This window comes from Sceloporus occidentalis, unplaced genomic scaffold, assembly GCF_023333645.1.
Source record: "Sceloporus occidentalis isolate IW3139 unplaced genomic scaffold, rSceOcc1.0.p SCAF_1, whole genome shotgun sequence".
NCBI lineage: Eukaryota > Metazoa > Chordata > Lepidosauria > Squamata > Phrynosomatidae > Sceloporus > Sceloporus occidentalis.
The window spans coordinates 298,306,417-298,330,611 of record NW_028316981.1 but is presented as its reverse complement, the minus strand read 5'-3'; the positions used below and the strand labels follow the sequence as shown (position 1 = coordinate 298,330,611).

The 24,195-nt window shown below is 38.0% G+C and overlaps 1 protein-coding gene across 4 annotated transcripts in view; it reads right to left on the bottom strand.

Moving 5' to 3' along the window:
• MTMR12 (myotubularin related protein 12) overlaps nucleotides 1-24,195 on the bottom strand; it is a 43,944-nt gene that overhangs the window by 10,242 nt on the left and 9,507 nt on the right. For 3 of the 4 annotated variants that reach the window (XM_089496891.1, XM_089496908.1, XM_089496904.1), the window contains 13 exons: nucleotides 24,120-24,174; nucleotides 22,135-22,271; nucleotides 20,630-20,702; nucleotides 19,204-19,334; nucleotides 15,570-15,663; nucleotides 13,687-13,810; nucleotides 12,014-12,089; nucleotides 10,528-10,634; nucleotides 9,005-9,129; nucleotides 8,375-8,453; nucleotides 8,038-8,108; nucleotides 1,204-1,376; nucleotides 390-557 (listed from right to left, as the gene is read on the bottom strand). In XM_089496891.1, the coding sequence (XP_089353017.1) occupies nucleotides 390-557; nucleotides 1,204-1,376; nucleotides 8,038-8,108; nucleotides 8,375-8,453; nucleotides 9,005-9,129; nucleotides 10,528-10,634; nucleotides 12,014-12,089; nucleotides 13,687-13,810; nucleotides 15,570-15,663; nucleotides 19,204-19,334; nucleotides 20,630-20,702; nucleotides 22,135-22,271; nucleotides 24,120-24,174 (1,413 nt within the window). The remainder of the gene's footprint in view (nucleotides 1-389; nucleotides 558-1,203; nucleotides 1,377-8,037; nucleotides 8,109-8,374; nucleotides 8,454-9,004; nucleotides 9,130-10,527; nucleotides 10,635-12,013; nucleotides 12,090-13,686; nucleotides 13,811-15,569; nucleotides 15,664-19,203; nucleotides 19,335-20,629; nucleotides 20,703-22,134; nucleotides 22,272-24,119; nucleotides 24,175-24,195) is intronic. The other variant, XM_089496897.1, reaches the window with a different exon arrangement.

Sequence of the window (24,195 nt, the reverse complement as noted above, 5' to 3'; positions counted from 1 at the left end):
CAGATGCGGAGATGGGCCCAGGGCGTGACATATGTGGTGGAGGCCATGTGGCCGAGGGCTACCTGAGCTGTTCAGGCAGTGATGCGCCGGGAGGCAAGGCAACAACGGATTGCAGACCTGAGATTGAGGAACCTGTCATGAGGGAGGTATGCTCTACAGGTCTTGGAATCCAAAGTGGCTCCTATGCCAAAATTGAGCCCCTGCATAAAGGAAGAGCCCACTATATGTAACAGGATTGTGTACTAGAGCAAAATCAAAATCTGCAAAGATACTTTACTTGTTACTGATATTGGTACTCTTGAATCTGCTACTTTTATAAGACTGGAAAAAATTCAGCAATAATTAACAGCAATTCAATAATGTACCACCCTCTAACTGTTCTGTCTTACCAAGGTAGTGTCTCTCTGATGTTGAGAATTGAAGAAGAAGGTGCTAAATATGGGTATGTACAAGCTATCTGACAGAACAGTTAGATAGGTCTCTGTAAATTCAAATGCTGGTGGGTACTGTTGGATCAACTGCCATACACAGTCCAAGAAGAACAAGAAGACAGGTGCCTGGGGGAAAAAAACAAGAATAAGGAAACCTGGGATAAACTTTACTAATCATATTTGTGTTGTGTGTTACATTCATCAGGACTGAACTAATCCCAAATCTGTAGCTTGTTTCCAATTCCTCCCTTACTGTTAAGTCAACAGAGATATGGTTTATGGCACCAAGGGAGTCTCTACTAATTTTTAACTAGACTGTTATAATCATTTTATTCTAGGAGTCACTTTACTTAAAACATCTAAGGACAAACTTGGAGGTTATAAGACTGCTACTATAGTGTGCCTGTGTTATACGCAGGCGTGCCTTACGCAGCTTTCAGCATACACTGAAAGCGGTGCTGGGGAAAAGGGTGGCGTGGCTCATGGGGCATGCATGAGCCCCATTCTTTAAAATGGGGCTTGTGCATATACACAATATTCCTTTTACGCAGGGGTGTCCAGAACAGATCCCCCACGTAAAGGAAGGGTGGACTGTACTATGCTTGTACCTTCATTTATTTTACTTTATTTTAATTTAATGGTGCTTTTTTTGCATTATACATCACCTTACATGCAATTACAAAAAAGCAGGATAGTTTTTTTTAATCTAAAGAGAAACCTTCTCAGATAAGAAGTCAATTGGATAAGAAGTTTGCCATGACACAGTCTATACCTCCTCTTTATCACTTTGCCGCAAATGATTACATCGATGCAAGAAAGTGTGTCCTCCTGTGATCCACTCTTTCTGAATGAGACTCTGAAATCCTAGCTTTGTCCGGCAGTATGAATCCATCATAACTTGAACAAGACAGGAGATCACACAACACAGGTCAGAAGCATTGTCCTCTAGATATAAGGAGACAAATTTCATTTCAGGCTGAAGTTATTTTTAAGGCCATCTAAGGGCACTACAATTAACTGTTATATAAAAAAAGTCCATTAAGACAAAGTCTGAATGCCCACAATAATGCACTGGTCACTTTAGCACTCTTCAAAAGACTTTACTGAATTCCAGACCATTCTGTTAAGAGATCTTTCCACAAACTGAAAGAGATTTAAGATTAGCATAATCTACAAACTGACATGAAATCTTGTAGTAGTGACCAGAACATTATTTTCCCAGAAATATGAAGTACTTTAAAAATTTTTTAAAATGTCAATTTTCCTCTATTTTGATAGTTACATATACCATGAGAATACATATCAAAGCAGCATGCACAGAAGCAAGTATTTCACAGCAGTCAAGGCAGACAAGAGGACTGTGTACCACACCAGCATTACAGATAGCAATAAGCGCAAGGTGAAAGAACTTGTATGACACTGTGTAGAATGTGGCAGGGATACAACTGTATGAAGAAGAACTGTATGAAGTATGGAGACTCTAGGAAGTATCACCTGTTTTTGTCCAGGAGAAAAGTACTTTAAAGCACCAGTTTTGCTCTGGCTGAGTGACAAGATTACTGAACAGCAACAATAATGCTCTGTGCCAACCTCTCTAATCTACCAATATGTAGACTAGCCAACAGTATTACTCACAGGTGGAGAAAATAGAAGAGCAGAAGATAGGGTCTTCACTGAAAGGAAAACAAGGCGATGAGACAGAAGAAAGAAGCAAGTATCTCATTGAAGTCAAAGTATCAAACCAGAAGATTGCTTTAACTAGGGCCATGCTTCAAAATTGAACAGAGCTATTTGATGTGCCTCAGCAAAGTGCCCATAGCAGCACATCATTTAAAACAATGACACATGGTCCTGACCACCACAAAGAGATGGAGGCTTAGCCCATTTCTATCAAAGCACTGAATCTGGACATTGAAGACAAACAACATGAAGGGGTCTAGTCCCGTCTTAGAGATGTCTCAAAGAGATGAGTAACAGCCGTGGCATGCACAGCCCATCCTATCCACATTCTGGATACAAAGTCTTTCAGAGGAAGGGAAAGAAGATGGAAAATGAGGAGACTGAGGGGAAACATTCTTTCAAATCCTAGCTTTCCATAGTATAGCTTGTAGAAATAATCAAGCAATATAGGGAGCACTCTTAACATGCCAAAGCAGCAGTACCATTTTTTAAAGATTCTGCAGGTGAGCTTATCAGTGGAAGGAGAAGAATATAAAGTACATGAAGTTGATAGTATATTTTCATCTGAATCTAGAGAACTGCAAATAGTCACACATGGCAAACTGCTTTTATATTGAGAAGTAGGTAATGATAAAAAAAAATCTCACTGGATTTGTGTATGCGGTCTCTTTGACACAGCTCAAGCAGTTCTCAGAATCCTGAATTATAAACCTACATGATTAAAAATAACTAACTGAGAAGAAATAAGACCTATAATGCAATCCTATGTACTGAGAGGATAATTGGTTCCAGCTTCTTTAAAAGAAGCAATAAATTAACTGTTCCTGAAAAATATAACCTGGACCCATGTGATACTAATTACAATGCAGTGGGCTAACCATCTTTTCCTAGGCGAAGTACTCAAGAAAATGGTGGTCAAGGAATTCCTTTGTTGAAGCAGATTAGCTAGATACATACATTTCAATTAGATTTCAAACTTGGCTTTGGGACAGAAACTGTCCTGGTCATCTTATGAGACAATATTTGTTGAGAAGAAAACAGGAGAGAGTAACTCCATGAACTTTCTTGAACCTTTCATCAACTTTTCATTCTCTCTCCCCTTTCCTCCCCCTTTCTCCTGACATAAGGCAGCTGACATCAAGAAACAAAACAGTTAAAAACCCTAATGATAAGAAAGTTAAAAATCAATAGACTACCATATTAAAACAGCAGTACTTTAACATAATGCAAAATAATTAAAACACGACATTAACAATAAAAATACAGCACGGACACCCCATTAAAAGACTTTGTCACATATCCAGTCAAATGCCTATTCATATAAAATGGTTATTAATTAATGGTGGCAAGCGACTGGGAGGGGGCAGCCTAGTCATGCATGGCAGAAAATTTCACAGAAGGGGGAAGCTACCAAGAAAGCTGCCTTGTCCTCACCAAACATACAAGTTAAAGTGGTGGGACAGAGAGAATGTCTTCTCCTAAGTATCTTAAAATGCAGGCAACCTCATACAAGATGAAACTGTCCCAAAAGTCTGGACCTAAGTCATAACTAGCACTATGAATTGTGCCCAAAAACAGACAGCCAGTGAAGTTGTTTCAAGAAAGGAACTGTATGTTCCCTGTGGCAGAAACCAACCCTGGTCAGCACTTTGGCCACAGCATTTTGAATATACAGAAGTTTCTGAACAGCTTCCAAAAGCATCCCTACAAAGTGGGTTACAGTAATCCAAACAGACTCTAGACAAGGTGTGTGTCATTGCAGCCAGATCTGACCATCTCCAGGAACTGGAACACTAGTTTTCAATGTGCAAATGCTTTCCTGGTCACCAGTGAAACCTGACTGTCCAAGGCACAATGCTCAGTCCAGGAGTACATCCAAGCTACGAACCTGAGTTTTCAGGAGGAGTGTAACCCCATCTAACACAGGCTAAATCTCTATTTCCTAATCTGCCTTTTGACTGATGAGGAGCACTTTCATCTTGTCTGTAACAAGCTTCAGGTCATCAATGACAGCAGACACCAGTTAAGCCCTGAAATGGCTTCCTTGGAATTAGAGAGAGAGAGAGTTGGGGGGGGGGGTATTATCAGCATATTGGTGATGACCAAACCCCCATACTGTGAACAATCTCCTCCAGAAGTTTCTATATTTTGAACAGCACAGGGAATAAAACAAAGCCCTGGGGGACCATAAACTAGATGGCCACGATGTTGAACAGGAGCCCCACATACCACTTTTTGAGGATTGAAGACCAAAAAGGTCCCCAAAGCCCATCCCTGACAGGGAACTCAGAAAGATATCATGTTGATTGTATCAAAATTGGCTGAGAGGTCCAGCAGAACCAATAGGGACACACTATACCTGTCCAGGATAAGTCATCCACCAACAACACAAACTGTCCCTGTCCTACAACCAAGCCCAAAGCTAGAGTGAAGTAGATCTAGTTGATCTGTTTCATACAGGAATTCCTGCAAACTGAAAACCACCATGAGCTCCAAACCAATTCCCAAAAGAGATATAGGAGATTGATCAGTACATCTCTAGCATTATGGAGTTTGGGGAAAGATTTTTCAATTATTGTAGTCTCTTTTAGGAAGGATGGAAACTATGTTGCTGCAATGAAGCATTCGTTACTCCCCTTACCCATTCAGCTAGTCCCTCCTGGCTCTTTTTATAAGTCAGGAAGGGCATGGACTTAGTACACACTGGGTGGCTCTCAGGGATCCTATCCACATCCTGATTGTCTAGGCTTAAGGCTAAGTCCAAGGACCATGTCCACATTCTCAGGCTGCACAAACTGAAATATATCTACAAATGTCAAGCTAGCAAATATCAAGGTTATATGTACTGTACTGCTATATACCATTCACGTTAGGGCAGATTTGAGTGATTTCTACCTGTGATTTTGTCTTTTGATATCATTTATCATACCACCCTTCAGGCAACATGGGGCTGGGATGTTATTGGTCAAACCCTTAGCTGTCAATACAGAACATTCCTATTTCTTCTATACTGTTTAGTATCTACTGCTGGGATAAGTTGTTTTCCCAATTAGGCATAAGGTGTCATCTCAGCTTTCTTTTTCTCATTAGATGCAGGCACAGATGCAACCATTGCAAACCAGTGCATGAGTACAGCCATAGAGTGCTAAGTAGCTATTCCAGACAAGATGGAAGCTTTACTGTTTGTGATCCAGTCTTTCCCCAATGCCAATGAATGATTCTCAGCCTGTTTAAGAATGTCTCTGACATTTAGACATCTTTGACAGTGGCATCACTAGGGTTGGTTTCACCCAGTGCGGTAACTCATAGTGTCACCCCCCTATGACCTTCTCCCATACCACACCATACAGAATCCTTAGTCATGTTTTTTGTACTAATTTACTTATAAATTGTAATTCCCATACATCACTGAATGTAATATAATGGTTGTGGCAACTAGCAAAATTAAATGTATACCTTTAAATTACGATATCATATATACAGAATAAATATGTTTGCATATACATAGTTTCATGTGATTAAAGTGAAAATTTGATAAAATGTTATTGTTTAAAAATAATTTTTTGATTTTTTTAAAAATTACAATTTGAAATTTTAATTAAAGAAATACCTTGGGGGCTCTCCTTTCTCCTCCCACTGAGCCTCACCCCATTCACCCCATCTCTTCCACATTTTGAAGATATACAGTCAAATTCTACAGTCCATTTCTTCTAAAATGCATGTGTCTGAGAAGCAGTGGTGTCATTCCCCTTAGAGTGTCACCTGGTACGGTTCGCACCCCGTGCACCCACACCACAGGTCTCACAGAATCAGGTTTATAGTCTGGGCATGCTCATTGCCTCAGCACTAAAATTAAGATGCTCTAGGAAACTCTTTGTCTCAAAGCAACTTTTCTCAGCTTTAATAATATGACAGCTGCAACCTTAGCTAGACAGAAACAGCTTGGTACAAGGATGTAGCCAGAATTTTAGGAAGGGGGGTCCAAACTAAGTGCCACCATTATAATGGGGCTTGGGTGCGGCGGTGCAGCAGCACACACCATTCATTTTTCTATTGGAAGGGGGGGTCCGGACCCCAAGATCCCCCCCCGGCTACGTCCCTGCTTGGTATGAAGTGGCATATAAATGAAACTTGTTTGTTTGGTCACAATTAGTCATTATCTATTTGTTTTGTCTATATACCATTTTTTCTTCAGAACCAGGGCTCAAGGTGTGTTACAAGATTAAACTGGACATAAAAAAAGTTAAAATAGAAATATACATTAAAATAATTGTTAAAATGCAATTCAATAATATTATTAAAAATTCAGCACAAGGAAATAAGTAAAATAAAAGTAATACAACATAAATCAAAGTCCTTTTCATGCAACCAATAATTAGTTATTGACAGTCTGCCAGAATTAAAAACAGACTTTGCTTTCTGGGAGGACAATAGTGATGAAGCCAGTCTAACCTCCCTTGGATGAGCACTGTGGAGCTTGGGAAAAACTTTGCTAAAATGTTATATGTGAGGTTTCCATTAAAATATATACTGTATATAAGTTGCCTCTGGGCCACAATAGGGATGCATGATTCACTGGGACTAGTTCTACTGCCCCTATAATTTGTCAGCCAAGCCAGCTGCTAGTATGTTTCCCGGCTAAAGTGCTAGTGCTAGTTTTGAACATTAAGCCCTGTATCACAAGAGACCAGCTCCTGAAAGGCCACCTTCTTCCACACATACCTACCCAACCCTTGTTTTTCTCCTCCCTGTCTATCCTTATTGTATTTTGTCTAATAGAAGCTTTCAGGCAGGAACTGTTTATTTACTCTTTATGTGGGGCTCAGAGAAGTTTGAGGAATATATCAGACTTCTAATAAGTTACACAATACTGTGGGCAGCATACTGATAAATGTCAATTATAAAATGCAACATTCCATTAAAATGTGCAAGACAGGTTCAGCACTTAACAAATAGTAAATTATTCACTAGTAAAATAAAAGCCTGCTGGAATAAAAATGTTCACACCATCCAGTGAAACACAGCAAAGGACACTGTATACATATTAATAAAAAAATGAATGTCAGCTTGAGCCACATTCTAAGAAAAAAATGTCAATCATGTGAACATGCTTTTATTTACCTCATTTCTAAACCTGATCTTAATTATGTCAAATGCATCATGCACAGTCTTGAATGGATCGTGTGCATAGACTCGTGAATTCTCTGCAGGAAAATTTTGCTTACTAGCAAAGAATCTACCCATTCTGTAAAGGAATTAAAATTTTCATTTCAATTCAATGGCTTCTGCTGCATAATTCAAAGAACTCTCAAAGTACAGAATGGAATTCTGCCATTACCTATGCAAGTGGTTGTGAAACCAAAATGGTAGTTTGAAAAATGAGTAATATACTCTTTTACGGATTTTATTAGCTGCTCTTTTCAGGGAGGGAGCAGTAATTAAACTGTTATGGCAAATTACCTCCCAAACATGTGCAATGCAAATTCATAGATGAAAATGAGGGGAGCATCTGAAGTTAAATCAGTCTTAATTGGTTTAGAAAAGGAAGAATTTAGCAATGAAATTAGTGGAACTTAAACTAAATCTTTGTATCTTCAGTACAGTTAAAACAGCAAGCATCTGACTAAACTGTGGGATGAGGCACAGAGAAAGAGCTTCAGCTCTCCCTCTTTGAATGATGCTCTATCAGACCAGGTTACATGGACCAAAAGTCAGCTAATAAAAATACTATAACAGTGTAGGAATCATAAAATTCTGCAAATTAAAAAAAATCATTTCATTCATTTATGCAAGTTCATTAAAAGAAAATCAGGACAATTTATATCCTCCTTTCAGTATATACTTAAGAATCATATTTTATTTCAGTTACTTAGCTAGCAGAGAGGTGGAAGGCACACCGGCAGAAAAGATGTAATCTTTGTCTTACCTAAAAGAAGAACATTGGTATTCTGTGCTTCTAATAATTCAACAACATCTATGGATTTTCTCAGGCACCTCCTAGAACAAGAAAGAATAAATTTTTCAATATAATTATCTCCAGCACACAGTCTTAGTTATATTGAGAAGTCAGGATATTATGTCAAGATCCTACACAGTTGTCCATTATCATAGCTAACATTTGCTAGATCTAAACCAACATTAATATATAGACACAGTTGTTTAAATAAGGTTCTATGACTTCTTAAAGATTAGCCATTTATTGTAACATAAGCCTTCACAGATGTACCTATAGCTTACGTTTATGGAATAAGGACTTAACCAACCTTATGATTTCTAGCCAATTTGTACTCTCAAGTAATGAAAACCATTTTACATCTGTATCCCAGAAGTCTGCACTGTTATCTGAAGGGAGGAAAAAAACATTTATCTATTTATGTTTCAGCAGTTAATGAACTATAGATAAAGTAGAAAATTTCAGAGACACAACAATGCTTGTGCATCAGGATTTCTCTTGGTCAAAGTATAAACTAGAGCAGCAAGTCATGAATGTAAGCAACATCACAGTCAAAATGAATGAGTAACTGATGCTAGAACTTGATGTAAAGGACTGAATACTGAGCACAACTGAACAAGAACATAATCACAAACAATAGAGTACATAATGATTAACAGTATCAAAAAGAAAAAAACAAGCATTGGTTATATGTATACAAGCACTGGTTATAAGTGGCTCTTTTTCTTTTCTCTTTTTGAAAAATTATTTTTGTTATGTTAAAGATAATGAATCCTTTGTTTCAGATACACCACCTATCACAGATAAGCAAATAGCTAACACAATTCCACATTGCAAATACAGTATTGGTGAGTATGCCTGGATTGTTGGTATCTGGACAAAACATATGACATTCCCAGTTCAGGTATTCTATGGCTTTCTCAGTAACATTTTCACTTACCAATTAAAAACAATTGCTTAAATCTAGTATATGCAACTTGGATCTCTGACAGAGATGGCAGACTGCTTGAAAGGTCCTCAATTTTCAAGGCTTCAAAAGGAGGTTTATCAATTGTCTTATACATCCTGAATAGACAGAAAATATAACTTCTGATTGGGAAGGCTTAATAGGGACCATTTTAAAATTGAAAAATAACCTTGCAATTCACCTGTTTACATATCAATTCATGACCCTTTGGGTACAAGTGTAAACACTGGATATATGATTTTGCTTCAGCATTCCCCTTCATTCCCCTGGAACATGCCAGGAAATAGAAAGCAACTTCTTTTCAAAATGATTATTTGTTTTTACATCTGAACTAGAACAAACTGACCTTTGATTTCTGAGCCTGCAGAACTACTTATATTGTATTAACTACCAAACCTTAGAACTGATGTCAGGTGGATTGTGGTTTGTTTGTAAGTCACCTGAAGTTTTGAATACATTTTGGCTCCTTATTTAACAACCAGTTTCAAGCACTATATTGAATAACCTGGATCTTAGTGAAAGGGAGGATCATTCTGCATTGTAATTGCCTGGGGAACTCAGAGAACTGCCTCAAATGCAGATTTCAATAGCTTATATACTGAAGAGGTTGTAAGATGGGACCCCAAGGTTTAGGGTAGCCTTAGCCCCGGGCAATCACATTATGGAATTTATAGTTCAACTGACAAAAAAGTTATGACTGAGATGAAGGCATCAATAATAAAATGTATTCCTAGACTCAAAAGTGACAACTATGGGATTCCCTGTAAAGACTATCGTGTATCCTCAAACCAAATAAATGATTTTAATTAGTGTTGGTTGCAATGAATAAAGTTCCCAATATCTGATGTTTAATAATATCAATTTCATTTTTAAAACTAACATTCCTAGCTCAGAGCATAAGACTGAAAATCAATTCAGTCTATTAAACTTTCTTTGCAATAAGTGAAGAGAAAAATAGACTTTTGTGACTCTGGAATCTAGCTATCTAGAGCTACCCTGCATACACCTGAACTTTCAATTCTTTAGTGTCTTTTGTTAGATTGTACTATTATTTTCAAAATGGCCTATAGCTAAAACAGTGAATTCCATTAAAGGACTATAATGCTAATTTATACCATTTCTCCTTCACAGCTCATGAAAGCTTACAAAATCGATTCTGAAGGCCAGGTGAAACATAGGCACTGACTATGTATCCTGGATGCTGAGATAGCTCTTTACATTTAGAAGTACTAATTTGGTGCTTCTACGATTTTTTATTTAAAGTCGTACACAATTAGACCATGGTTTTTGTCTAATCACCTTCACAGAAGATAAATAATATTAGGAACCATCCATTCTACCTTGTCAACTTGTTTGGAAACCAACTGTTTTTAAGAAGCAAGATTTAACTCATACCAGATTGAACAGAAGCCCAGCATACAGAACATTACTGAAATAAAGGCTAGTTAGGAGAATCACACCAAGCAATTTTTTCAAGTGTTGGACCTACTACTGACCCTTCCAAGAAGATTCTCTGCATCTGCAGGGTGTTGTCATCTTGTTCTTTGGGAAGAGCTGACATCTTGAGGAGAGCAGCACCATTATGGCAAGACCAACACCAAATCTGCAGCATATTGTTAAAGACAATAGTTCATTACACTAGAAGGGGCATCCACTTTATTGTTAAGAGTAACAACATAATACAGAAAGGTACTGAGAGTGAATGCCAGATTACTACTTAACTGATTGGTTACTGAAATATTTACATGCTACCTTTTACTGTGGGATCTCAGAGTGGCACAGAAATAAAATATAAACAGTTCAAAAACATTCCAATTTTCAAAAAATATACAACCTGAAACATGATAAAAACATATTTATGGTAAATTAACAAGTTAAAACATTAATAATTTGATATATTTTTAGCCACAATCGTATGGCTACCCACAATTATTATAGTACCCTCTATGGCAGTGATTCCCAAACTCTGGTCTTCCCAGATGTTTTGGACTTCAGCTCCCAGAATCCCAGACCATTGGCCAAGATTCCTGAGACTTCTGGGAGCTGAAGTCTAAAATTCCTCGAGGACCAGAGTTTGGGAATCACTGCTCTATGGTATGGTCCTCCTCTCTCCATTTACTGATTTATGCAAGCCATAAACCCTATTCCGGTGTTATACTAACATGCAGAATCAACTAGTTATCTTTCTTATGGTCCTGGCTGTCATGACCTGGACTCAAATATCTATAGCAAAAAACTTTTTCTATCCATGGAGACTCCTGGCATAGACATTATCCATACAACTCAAGCTCTTCTCCCTCATGTTGATTCAGGATACAGGCAGAACACCTGAATAGAGATCTACAGCTACATTCAGAACTGAAAATCAGATTTTTATTTCTGTTTGAGGAAGTTGCCATTTGCATAATGTGAACAATGAGAAGGGAATATGCAAATTTGAGGCTCATTTATAACCCTCAAGATCACGGAAATTATCCAAACATATTCAATGAATAAATGGAGAAATTCTGACACCTACTCTGTGCTTGCCAAAGTAAGATGATACAAAAATACTGAGACAAGTCCTAACATTCAGTTCTGTCTCCTAACTATCTTAGCCTCTACTCTTTAACATCACTTTTTTTAAATATAAAAAGGAGAAAGTGAAGGGGAATAAAAAAAGGAATGTGGAAGGCTCTTTAAGACTAAATGATTTCAATTTCAGCATGAGTTTCATCATAGAATCATAGTGTTGGAATTTTCATGGATATAAACCCACTTCTTCAGATGCAGTACAGAATTATATTTATATAGTTGTGGGAGTGGATATAACGTAATAATAAAGAAAGATACAATTTTTAAAAATGTATACTAATTTAAAATATAAACTATTTTATATACACACACAAAATTTAGATTCTTCACCTTTTCAAAACAAGCTCTAGGCTGACTGCAATAATGTTAACTAAAAGTCTATGAAGTCTCGCTTAGAAATATACTCACTGGAATTCCTGTTCCGTGGTGCTGCAAAATGTTCTCTTCAGAGACAGCCATGGGAACAACAAAGTATGGAGGTAATCTAAAGAAAGTAATTTAATCAGTGTGAGTTAACTATTACAGTACATCCGATTTAGATGTTTCAGAATGTAGACTAAAAATGCACAAGGGGAGAGTCAATACTATCTCAGCCTTGTGCATTTTTGTCCCGCTTCTCACATGGAGAGTGAGCTTCTGAAGAGAACAGCCCTTCCTAATGCATTGAGATTCTCCAAGCAGCCCAGAAAGTTGGAAAAAATCTGTACAGGTATACCTCAAACAAAGTAAATGTGTTCCCAGGCATTAGTTCTTTAACAGAAAATGTGTTCCAGGAGATAAAAACATGAAAAGAATAGGGATAGGATCCTGCATCACTTAGATCACATGGAATATGATACAATCAGGTCTAGTAAGCCTTACATAAGTAAGCAAAAACATTCAAGCCATTGATGGTTGAATCTGTGGATGTAGAATCTGTGGATACAGAGGGCCAACTATAGAAAACTATTATCATAAAAATACATATGTTCATATTTAGCAGTAAACCAAAATGTGTATTTACATTACTTAACAACTGACGAATGTAACAGAATGTAACAGAAGAGGTTTTTGAACAGATTTGCAACTAATGAAAGTGAGACACAACTCTGTCCATATTTAGATACTATTCTTTGCAAAGTGGTTGATTCACAGAAACAAACTCATTGAGAAACTATCTTGATATAAAGGTCCTCCATCAAGAAAACAGTTAACCACTCATCCCAAGAACAGACTGTTTTCTGAGTAAAATGGTGGACCTCAGACTAAATAGGCAGCATCTCTTCCAAATGGCCTGACCTTTCATGCAGGAGGCTGGGGATTTGGATGCCATTGCTTTGAAAATAACAACATGAGAGTGGCTGCTAGAAACTTCAGCCAGCAGTGCTCAAGCTGGCATTCTGCACCTCAAAGGAAAGGATGGACATTACTGTTTCATGAATTTGGAACTGTAGCTGCAGAAAGTCCATACCAACATAAAACCCTTGTTGCTCACCTTATCCCTAGAGAATAATGGCTATTCAAGTTTTTAGTTTTGCCAGTAAGACCTGCCAAAATTATAAATTGGCAATTATTGTATGCAGATACTGGTCTACAATTCTTCTTTCCCAGAAATAGTTTTAATAGTTGGAGCAGGAAAGCTCAATATTTAATGGGAAAGGACTTGGTTCTGAAGGCAATAAATACTAAGCCTCCAAACCTGTTAAATTAGCTTCATAAAGCTTTACCAACATTTCAGCAACATTAACTTACTTACTGTATGTTTTGAATTCAAAATATTTTATGACTGCACATCAAAGCTAGACCACTGTCAGTATTTATTCCACAAGTCCTGCCACTGCAATACATTCACTAAGTGCTTATACAAGAAAAATAACTTTAGAAACACTGTATTCTTGAAGGCTTCTGTTCAAAAAGTCAGTTTTACCAATAAGAGCATTTTAAAAGTTCCAAAGAGTTTCTTCTCAAACCAATCTGCTCACAGCCTTAGAAGAAATCACAATGGAAACCAATTTGATGTATGGATAATTTGGGCAATAGCATTCTAGCAAAAGTATAAGATATGTATTAGTTATGTATATAGATAAAGAATACACTCATACCTTTTTGAGATATTGTAGCTTTCATTGGCACCTACTACTTTGAATTTCAGATTTCCTTTGGTACGATCCAATTCTTGACGCCAATCCTTAACAGACTCAAACATCACTGTTCCATTCTTTACTTCTGTTCAAACATAAAGTTGATAGATCTAAAGATTATGAGCTCTTGAAGCAGGTTTTTTCTATTTTGGCTAAAAACTTGACAAGAGTGTATTTGGGATTATTTTAGCAGCAGACATTCACCAGAGAACTTACCTGAAGGGCTGGTATGGCTGGATTACATTTTAATATTTAGACATTAACATTCAGAAATATTTATACCAAGTCACTGTTTCAGACTGTGGCCACAACCCAAAAAGGAAGCCAATGCAACCAAATTTTTGGAAGCATTTAGCAAGTTATTGCTCGTTTCATTCTTACTTTTCCTTTTTGAATCTGAGGCAATCTGAAGGACAGGTTTGGGGTATTCATAGAGGAAGCATATTCCAAATGAAATTGCCAAAAAAAAAAAAAAAAAATCAAGTATATATGTATTTCTTTCATATCACAGTCTATAAAAGCAGCACTACTGCTGGCTTACAACCTATATATTAACAAAAATATACAAGTATAAAAATTTCTTTCCCCCTTAGATGAATGCAACAGCAAAAAAGGCATGCCCAATAGACTGATTCCAAAAACATGGAGGGGTGTGATGTTTTTATTGGCCTTCAAATCACTCCTGACTAATCAAGATCCTATCATGGGGTTTTCTTGTCCTAATTTGGGTTTGCTTTTGCTTTCCTCTGAGGCAGAGTGAATATGATTTGCTCAAAATCACCTAGTGGATTTCTATGACTGAGAGGGGATTTCAATCTGGTTTCCAACATTCAATCCACTATATCGTACTGGCTCTCAGAGGTATCTGACCTAAATCATATTTGCCAGCTGTCTGTTTGCATGAGTGAGAACAGTGCATTTTTATTGTGAATTAGCCTTTAGTATCAACTCAAGTTTGGAAAACTGGATCTCACTTTGGGAAACAACTGTATCATAAGTGAAAAATACAGTACACATATTTCCATATCACAATATTTTCCCCCTTTGCATTTATGTTTTTAAAATCTAATAAAAATTACATTTAAAAATAGGGCAGTGGTAACTGTAACAAAGAAACATGGGACACAACAGTCAAATCAATAATAAGATCTCTGTTTAATATTTATGTGTGTGTGTTGTGTGCCTTCAAGTCATTTCTGACTTATGGCAACTCTAAGGTGGCAGTATCATGGGAGTTTCTTGGCAAGATTTGTTCAGGGGAGGTTTGCTATTGCCTTCCCTTGAGGTTGAGAGCATGTGACTTGACCAAGGTCATCCAGTGGGTTTCATGGTCGAGATGGAAATCGAACCCTGATCTCCAGAGACGTAGTACAGTGCTCAAACCACTACATCAAGGACACCTTAAATTTTATATTTTCAACAACTCCTCCAGCATTATTCTCTGGCTAAAGAAGTCAATAAATTTCAACACAGCCATTTCCAGTCCTCAGCAACATGCTATTTATAAGGCAAGAGATCTTCATTTAGCCAAAATCAAAGCAATGTATTCGAGCAACATAACTATTTCCTTAAATTCCATCTACTTACAAAAACCTTCACCCACCATAATACTGTAATTTTATATAGGTGTCCACTGACACTCATCTCTTCAATCCTGTGGATGTGGGCATCTCATCTCATACTTGCCCATGATTCATTATTAAATCACCTTTAACACTTCATAGGATGATACATATCACTAAGTACATGGATTTCAGAGCTCCTCCTGTGGTAGTTTTGTCTTTAGAGCTCTCTGTACAGGTCTACACAGCTTGTTGAAACAGGAAACAGTAGCATATGCTCACCTGTATCATTTGGTGCAGCCGATGCATAAGAGAACAGAAACAAACGCTTAAACAGCTTTGCAGTCTGTGTTTGATGAACTATGCCACTGACAATCTAAGGAGAGAACAAACCAACATACCCATAAACTAGAACAATTCTTAGCAAAAGTACTGACCATCTAAGATCTCACAAGACTGCCACACATACTACTCTTCAAAATCAGTGCAACTTAAAGACCCACCTATGTTTTTTGAGTAATAGTATATAGTACAGTATGTTTAGTTGTAGACTTAAGAGGTCTTTACAAATCATACTTTCTTCACTAACCAATGTACAATGCAGGCAAAAGACAATCACAGTTGCCACAGAGAACACCTTGTGTATTAGTACAGTTGCCTACTACCTTCTACTTCCTGGTTTTCAAAAAGAACATCCAAACCAAATAAACTTTAGTCAGTGCAAACAAGAAGCCAAGGGAGGATTTGGTATAAATCCACAGCACATTCAACACCACCATAAAATGTCTGGGATGTGAAGTCAACATAGTTCAGCTGTGAGTCTTGTATACGGCAATAGTAACACAAAAGCTTAGAAAAGAGACAGAAAATGTGTAGAAACTCATTTAGAACATTTTCCAAGAGCTTCCATACGTGTGTCTGCATCAGACACATACAGCTTTCTGTACATGTCTCTAAGCCTTCAATCACAATTCTAAGCAAAAACTTTTCAACTGAAGACTTAGGAAAGTAATTTATTAGAATACAAATCAGGATGCTCTCTTTATTCCTTAAACTTCATTCCCTAGTTTTGTCAATTTTCAGAAAAATAGGAACATTATAAATACTGTTATGATAAAATGATCACAACCCGACTAATAAGTAAACAATACAACAGTGTAATTATGATCCAACTATTACATTTTTAACAATATGTTCAGCATTTTTACAGTATAAGTGCAACATTATCACTACAACTAAAATGTCCATATATAATCATAAAGTATTTACTGTATCACTCCATTATCAAGCCATTTATCTCTGCAACCATTGATGTTTGGTCGACCTGACTCAATGCATTACTTCACTAAGGAGCTGTTCACATTGTTGCTTTCAGATACTTCAGCATACTATTTAATTAATGGGCTTCTGGAAAGATTTTTGAAATATAATACAGGAAGATTAATTAAATTCTATTAGATCCATTATACCATTCCTTGAAAGGCCATTTATCTATGTGGCTTTGGACACTTTAACATGATTACTGGTAAAAGAACTGTTTACAAGACAAACAAAGTGACAGAAGGAAGGGGTAGTGCGGATATTAACAAACTTCACAATTATATATGGACATTTTTTCTGTAGTGATAATGTTACACATATACGTACTGTTAAAAATGCTAAATGTATTTATGTTGTTAAAAATGAAACAGTTGGTCATATTTATAGTGATGTATGGTTTATTTATTATTTACAGTTATGACAATTTTGTCATGAAAATATTTAAGGTCCCAATGTAACATAATCTGATTGTTATCTGTATTACAGTAATTAAGTTCAGGGTAAAGGAAGTCATAGGGCTGAATCTACAATACCTAAGCAGAGCAGTGGAAGATAGGGGGGCTTGGAGATGCCTCATCCACAGAGTCGCCTTGAGTCCAGGTCAATTCAAGAGCAGTTAACTACAACAAACTCCAGTATTTTTTTGCTATTTTTTCCAGAAAAAGGCATGGATCAAGTTCACTGCCACTTATACTTTCTTCTAACACTGGCAATAAAGACAATGGGAGTAAAGGTTCTTCTGTGTCCCCACAATATGCACTGTTTCTAAGTATCAGGAAAGCACAACTGAAGGGCATATAATCAGCAGTGGGGAAATTAGTGCTCAGTAAGGAAAAGCTTATGGAAGAAGCTATCTATGCAGTCATCCGAAAAGTATGCAAAAGACAGTCTGTACTGAAAAAATGTAAAGCTACAGGAAAAGCTGTAATTCACTTCTGTCTGTAAAACATGGATATTTCCATGAACAATCTCCAGTCATTCTCAATTGCATTTGATGCTGAAGCTACAGCTAACTAATGCAACAGCTGGTTTAACATCAAATACACCCTTATTGAAACTTTTATGCAAATTGACTCCATGCAAACCCCTGTAGGAGTCAAAAAATGTAACTGTCACTATAATAATCCAAGTTAATATAAAACTTCACCAAGCATATTCTCCACTTCAGTGAAACAACTTCCATGACCTACAGAGCACAGTTATAATTCACCCTTCATGTGTGCAGATGGCAAATTCGGTGAGTTCTCAAGTCTCGTTCTCTTCAATGGCATGAGATGTGTGCAAAACCATGTTGGCACTGCTGTGTGCATGCACCACTGCTGAGGGGAATGGGAAGGGGTCATCCGCATGTGCTCCAATCCGCAAATGGCAATCCCATGGAAAGGAAGAGCCGACTGTATTTCAGTATATATTCAGAATGTATGTATCTATTATAACTGATTTTAATGTAAAATAGTAATGAAACTGTGACCCTTTTTTTTTTTTGCTCTATTTTACTAAGGCGGGGTACAAACCGCCGCTTTGCGGCGGTCTGCCGCCGCTGCCGGTAGGTCCGTGGGGGAGCCGGAGCCTTCAGACGGCGCGGCTCCCGCGCGGACCGAAAAAGAAGCTGCAAAATGGAGCTTCTTTTTCAGTCGCGTTTGTGACGTAGTGAGGCGCCAGGGGTGCACTCGCTACGTCATAAAGGCTGCGACATGTACGGACGCTCAGCGTCCGATACGTAAAGATGGCGGCGCCCATGTGGAAGGGGCGCCGACATCTTGTACGTATAGGATACGTACTAGGATTAGGGGGGTGCGGAAGCACCGCCCCTTCCTAACCCTAGTACGTATCCTATACGTACTATATGGCGGTATGTATCCCGCCTAAGATTATTTCTTCCAAACAAAATCTGCTCTGCAGCATCTCAGGCAGCCTTCTATGAAGTGGCATCCCACAGATGTGTTTGACTAAAACTCATCAACCATAGCCAGAATGAAGGAATAGCTTGATGGACTTGTAGCCCCAAATATCTTGAGGTACTGTATCAGAATGGGTGCCTTAAAAACAGAATCTGAAAATGTAATCAGCAAATGGATATTCTCACTTTGTAGAGACAAGGGAGTTATAGAGTAAAGATTTGACAGTATTCATGAACAGGTGAAAAGAAGGTCTGACCTCTCCCTTGCAAATGCTATCTACTGCTTATCTTTCTGCTCAGCTATGTACTATGTATTTGAGTTCAGTTAAGGAAATTAAAACTGGCTTATGGTAGAAAAATTAAGCAACCTCTCTACCCCTATTGATTGTTCTACTCAAATGAAAGAGTTTGCAAAACCTGAGCAGGACTGTTAACAATCAAGCCTCTTAGCAGTGCATCATTTCTAGGATTGCCATAAATCAAAGCTGACTTGATGGTGAATAATAACAACAGCAACTTCCCAGTGCCCTATCCCATATTTCTTCCTACTACAGGGAAAGGAAAAATTACTCATCATATTACTGAAACTTCTGTCACAGATACACCCCAAGGTTCCTCCCCTCCCCAGAAGAGTGGAAATTAAAACAAACAAACAAACAAACAAAAACCCAAAAGAACAAAGAAAGAAACAGTTACCCTTTTAACTTCTTCCTCCTTGGTGTACCTCAGACAGAAGCGAAACACTCTAAAATCTTTGCAATAAATTATTATGGTCTCTGGATATTTTCTGAGTTGGCCATATATAGGTTTTTTTCTGTCATCATAAACTGCAAGAAAAATCATATTAACTTTTAACATTTCAAGCAGCAATTCAAGTCACATTATATACTCTTACCTAGCAATATTAATAAGCTATACATTAAACTGGAGAGGAACATATATTTGCTTACCCTGTAATTCAAATCTGAGTGAGAGTGACCATAACTGGAGCTGGAGAGGACAATACTATCATCTTGATAAGAGGAATGAAAAAATCTAATAAGCAAGGAAGCTCAGGAACTATTGGAGAGCTGGAATATATGTTTCGTAACAAATGAAATAATGAGAATGGTCACAAATTCCTCTGCAGAAGGGTGTGTTCATCTGGACTGCCAACTATATACATAACTCTTGCCCTTTTCTTGTACCATTTCCTTACTTCTTTACATCAATCTCAATCCTTTGGTGTACTGTTTTTGTTTTTCTCTCACAGAAATATGGGCAAAAATCCTGATTAATACTTGCATTTCTGTGCTCTGAGAGGTCCAGAGATGGCAATTTGAAGTTTAAATTGGATTCAGAGCTCCTAATCTCTCATGTTGAATGAAAGTCCCACAAGGCAAAATAAGCACATTTCCTGCTGCTCTCTTTTGTTTTTTGGAAGCCATTTCTGGGTTTGGTGCTATCTTCAGTGGGTCCTTGGGGCCATAAATTAGCCCATGGACCATTAGATTAAACACAATTTAGCCCCTATCTGCCTAGACCGTTATTTGAAACTATAGGGTTGTATACAATGGTGTTCATTTCACAGTAGAACAGATACCAGTCATGGCATTGCCAGAGAGAAAGGGAGATCTCCACAAACTACACTTTTCTAAGGCACCATAAGCCTTCTCACCTGATCTTAAAGCACAAGTTGGCCAACACTATAAAAAGCGGCTTTCCAAGGTCCTTTATCCTAAACTGCTTCCAGCACTTACAGCCTCTCACAATTCAGATAAAAATGAAGAGAAACAGCTGGCTATCACACATAGTCCGATTATCATTCAAGCTCTAAATCTCAGGGTCACTTGCCTCTTCCATGCATCATTTAGATGCCAGATTCTATAAGGCACAGAAAGAATTTCACAGGTCTTCTCAACTTTAACTGCTATGGGAACCAAAATCCACTCAGATTGTGACTCTGAAGAGCAGGGCAAAACCACAGCAACACAGTGTTTGCTATATCTATGAGAATGGTCAGCACTATTGAAAGCTGGGGATTCTTTCAACTAGTAGAAGCTAGAAAATGTTGTCACTATACTATACTTCTGACACAGTTAACTTTGTAGGACTTAAAAAACTCTAGTTTGCAAAAGTTTACCTCCATAAAGTTGGTCTACACACTGAAGAGTGATGTCATTTTCCCCAATTATTTTATTCTTAAACTGTAGTTCCTGAAAGAGGAAAAACACCTTAAAGTTGCTGTAACAAAAGACTCAACAAATCTTATTTACTCTGTATTTTAAAAGTATACTCAACATATATGTTTTACTATTCTTAGCTTTTCCTATTTCAATTATTCAATTTAATTACAACTAGCAATTCAATTAATGTTAATGCCATTTTTCTTAGCTTTTACTAACTCAACTGGTACATTTTAGTTACAATCAAGAATTGGATTTAGGCCTGTATATGTTAACTCAGAAAGCCTGATGGTGAGTGGTTAAATGCCTGTACTGCAGCCACTCACTCACAAACCGCAAGGTTGCGAGTTGAATACCAGCCAAGGGCTCAAGGTCGACTCAGACTTGCATCCTTCCAAGGTCGCTAAATTGAGTACCCAGCTTGTTGGGGGCAAATAGCTTACATATTGTAAACCGCTTAGGGTGTGCACTGATAAGCGATATAGAAATGTACTTGTTATTGCTAATGCACTCATCCCTCCCGATTTGCAGACCTGGAGTCTGCAATCTTGGTCCTTTGTGGATGACAAGCAGGGAGGGATAAAAGGGCAAGCATGCCCAACATGCACATACAGTGCTGCACACAGAGGTGGGCAGCCGTTATAACCAATGGCAACTTGAATATTTGTGTTTTTCCAGATTCATGGGGGAGGGGTCTCGAATGGATTTTCCACAAATCGGGAGGGATGCTTGTACATTCAAGGGGTTATGTGGGGGCAAGCATTCAGGAATTATAGCTTTAATGCACTTCATGTTTCCAATATATTCTTCAAGTGCATTTGTAACTATGTATCCCTATGCTGCAACATTTCCCACAGAACGAGAGGCGGGAGCGTCAAATTGCTAGGAACCTGGCTTTTTCCAGCTAAATTCTGCCAAAACATTCTCCTTTGAAGTTTATTTTTGCTGTTGTTATTGTGTTGTTCCTTCAAGTTGTTTATGACTTATGGTGATCCTAAGCTATCCCTATCATGGGGTTTTCATGGAAAGTTCTATTTTTTTGAGGGGGGGGGTTGCCTTTGTCTTCCTCCAAGGCTGAGACAGTATGACTTGCTCAAGATCACCCAGTGGCTTTCCATGGTTGAGCAGGGATTCAGTCCCTGGTCACCAGAGTTACAGTCCAATGCTCAAACCACTTTAATTTCCCATTAGCCGCTTAGTAACCTCTAAGGTTACGAAGTAATATCACTGTGGCTTAGATGGGAGCAGAAGTCAAATTTTCCCTGGGCCAAATGCAATACTACTGGAAGCTATCCTGATATGGATAGGAATATTTTGACAATCACTTTTATAAGTTTCACCTAACATTATGGGACAACAGCAATTAAATCAGCCCCAAGCCACTCTGCCTGAGGGCAGAGTACCCTATCACCAAAAAAGGATTTGCTCACAAGTTGGGCAAAGGTTAACTTTGATTTCTTACATCCTCCAAAGCAGATTCTTGACCAAGGAATGATATCTTGAAGTTTGTGCAAATAAGTTTTCCGTAAGTGCCACGATTTGATCCATCATCTTGTACATACTTCCAAACCATGTTTGCTTCACAAAGCACTAGCTCACCTGATAGAAATGAAAATATTTCTTAGTGTAAAGCACTCATATTCTGTTCAAAGAACTGAAATCACACTTATAGAATAAATCTTTGTTACAATCACAGACTAGCACAAATTACACTTTCTTGCAGATGTAGGATATAAAGAACTACATATACAAGACATTCACATTATCCAGACACTATTATTTCTCTAAACTGTAGAATTCCCAATGCCCTTTACTATATTAAATCTTAACAACAGCTTGAAGCATAGCACTACAGTTGAAATGGTATATTTTCATCAGGATTTTGGTTTATAAAAATAGTTCTGAACTGTATTTTGGAACTGTTTTTGAAGAATGTTTTTATCTCCTGCCATGCATTGCTTTAGGGGACATACGAGGAAAGTTATTAACAAATGCTTTAAATCAGGTGTGGAAATCATCAGGACCTCCAACTGTTGTTGTACTGGGATTTCCAATATTCCTCACTGCAAGCTAAACTGGTGAGGGCTTTTGGGACTTGCAATCAAACAACATCTGAAGGCAGAGTACAATGCCCATTTCTGCTTTAAATAAATAGTAGGGTTTCCCACTACATTCCCATGATCATGCTTATTGTATTCCCTTAGAACAGTCACTCACTACCTGACTGCCAGACCCTTTATCCCCAAGACACAGTTTTAAACCCAGCATAAACTGAAAATTGTTCTCACTAGGGCAGCTATAGCCAGAGTTCCTATACATCTAATATATGCATTTGGGAGAACAGCAGGTCAGCCCATCAACGAGAAGGTACAATAGCAAGGAGTCCCACTTCTATATGTATATTCATATGAAAGAAATGCTCTTGCCCCCACCTACCCTTCCTGAATTTCTCTTGACAAAATTTTTCTGGTGCTCAGATTCCATAACCAATTCCTAAAGCTATAATTACAGTCACAAGAAGGGTGTCTGTATCCCTCTTTCCTAGCACCCTTTCTCCAAACTTCTAGGACGTTCTTGGTCGGCAACTCTCCGTACTGAGACAAAAGATACCCTAGCCATTCAAATCTTTAATGTCTACCTTCACCATTCTTTACAAACAGGAACTGTGGTCTGTTCCCACAAACTCCGTAAAGTCCCTGAACCCTTCCTAGGAGGTTCACTGCTACTGCTGGAGGTGTACAGGGAAGCAGATTATTTAATTTCACCTTGTCTCCCACCCAAACTCATTATCCAGGACCTCTCTCAAGTCTAGAAAGAGAAATCAGAACTGCCTTCCAGTCACTCCCAGATCAACTTTTCAGGTGTGCTGTGTCCACTGGGGGTCAAATTTGGACCCACCCCCATCACACTTACTCACCCCTGTATTAGAAACTCAAGAGCTCTTCCTTCTCATGTTTTTTTGTGGGTTTTCGGGCTATGTGGCCATGTTCTAGAAGATTTCTTCCTGACGTTTCGCCAGCATCTGTGGCTGGCATCTTCAGGAGATGAAGCCACAGATGCTGGCGAAACATTAGGAAGAAAATCTTCTAGAACATGGCCACATAGCCCAAAAAACCCACAAAAAAAAGCATGGATGCCGGCCATGAAAGCCTTTGTCTTCCTTCTCAGTTTAAAAGAATATTATATTTGTCATCTACTCCTTTACAGAGTTGAGAATGAAAAGACTTGACCTTTCCACACCAAGGCTGTCTACTTCTCAGATCCTGTTACACAGATTTAAGACACATCCTAAGGAAAGCAAAAACTCAACTGGACAAATTTGGAAGCTTGTCCTTTATTTTAGAGCTCAGGTCATCTAGCTTAGATGTGTTACATCAAAAAAGGCAACTGCAATAACCAATAACAATAAAGTGATATGATTTTACAGCATCGCTTGTTTAACATTACCTGGTAGTAAGTGAGGATCTACTTCTTTTTCTATGGGATCCCTTACATATACTTCCTAGAAGACAGACAGAAACTG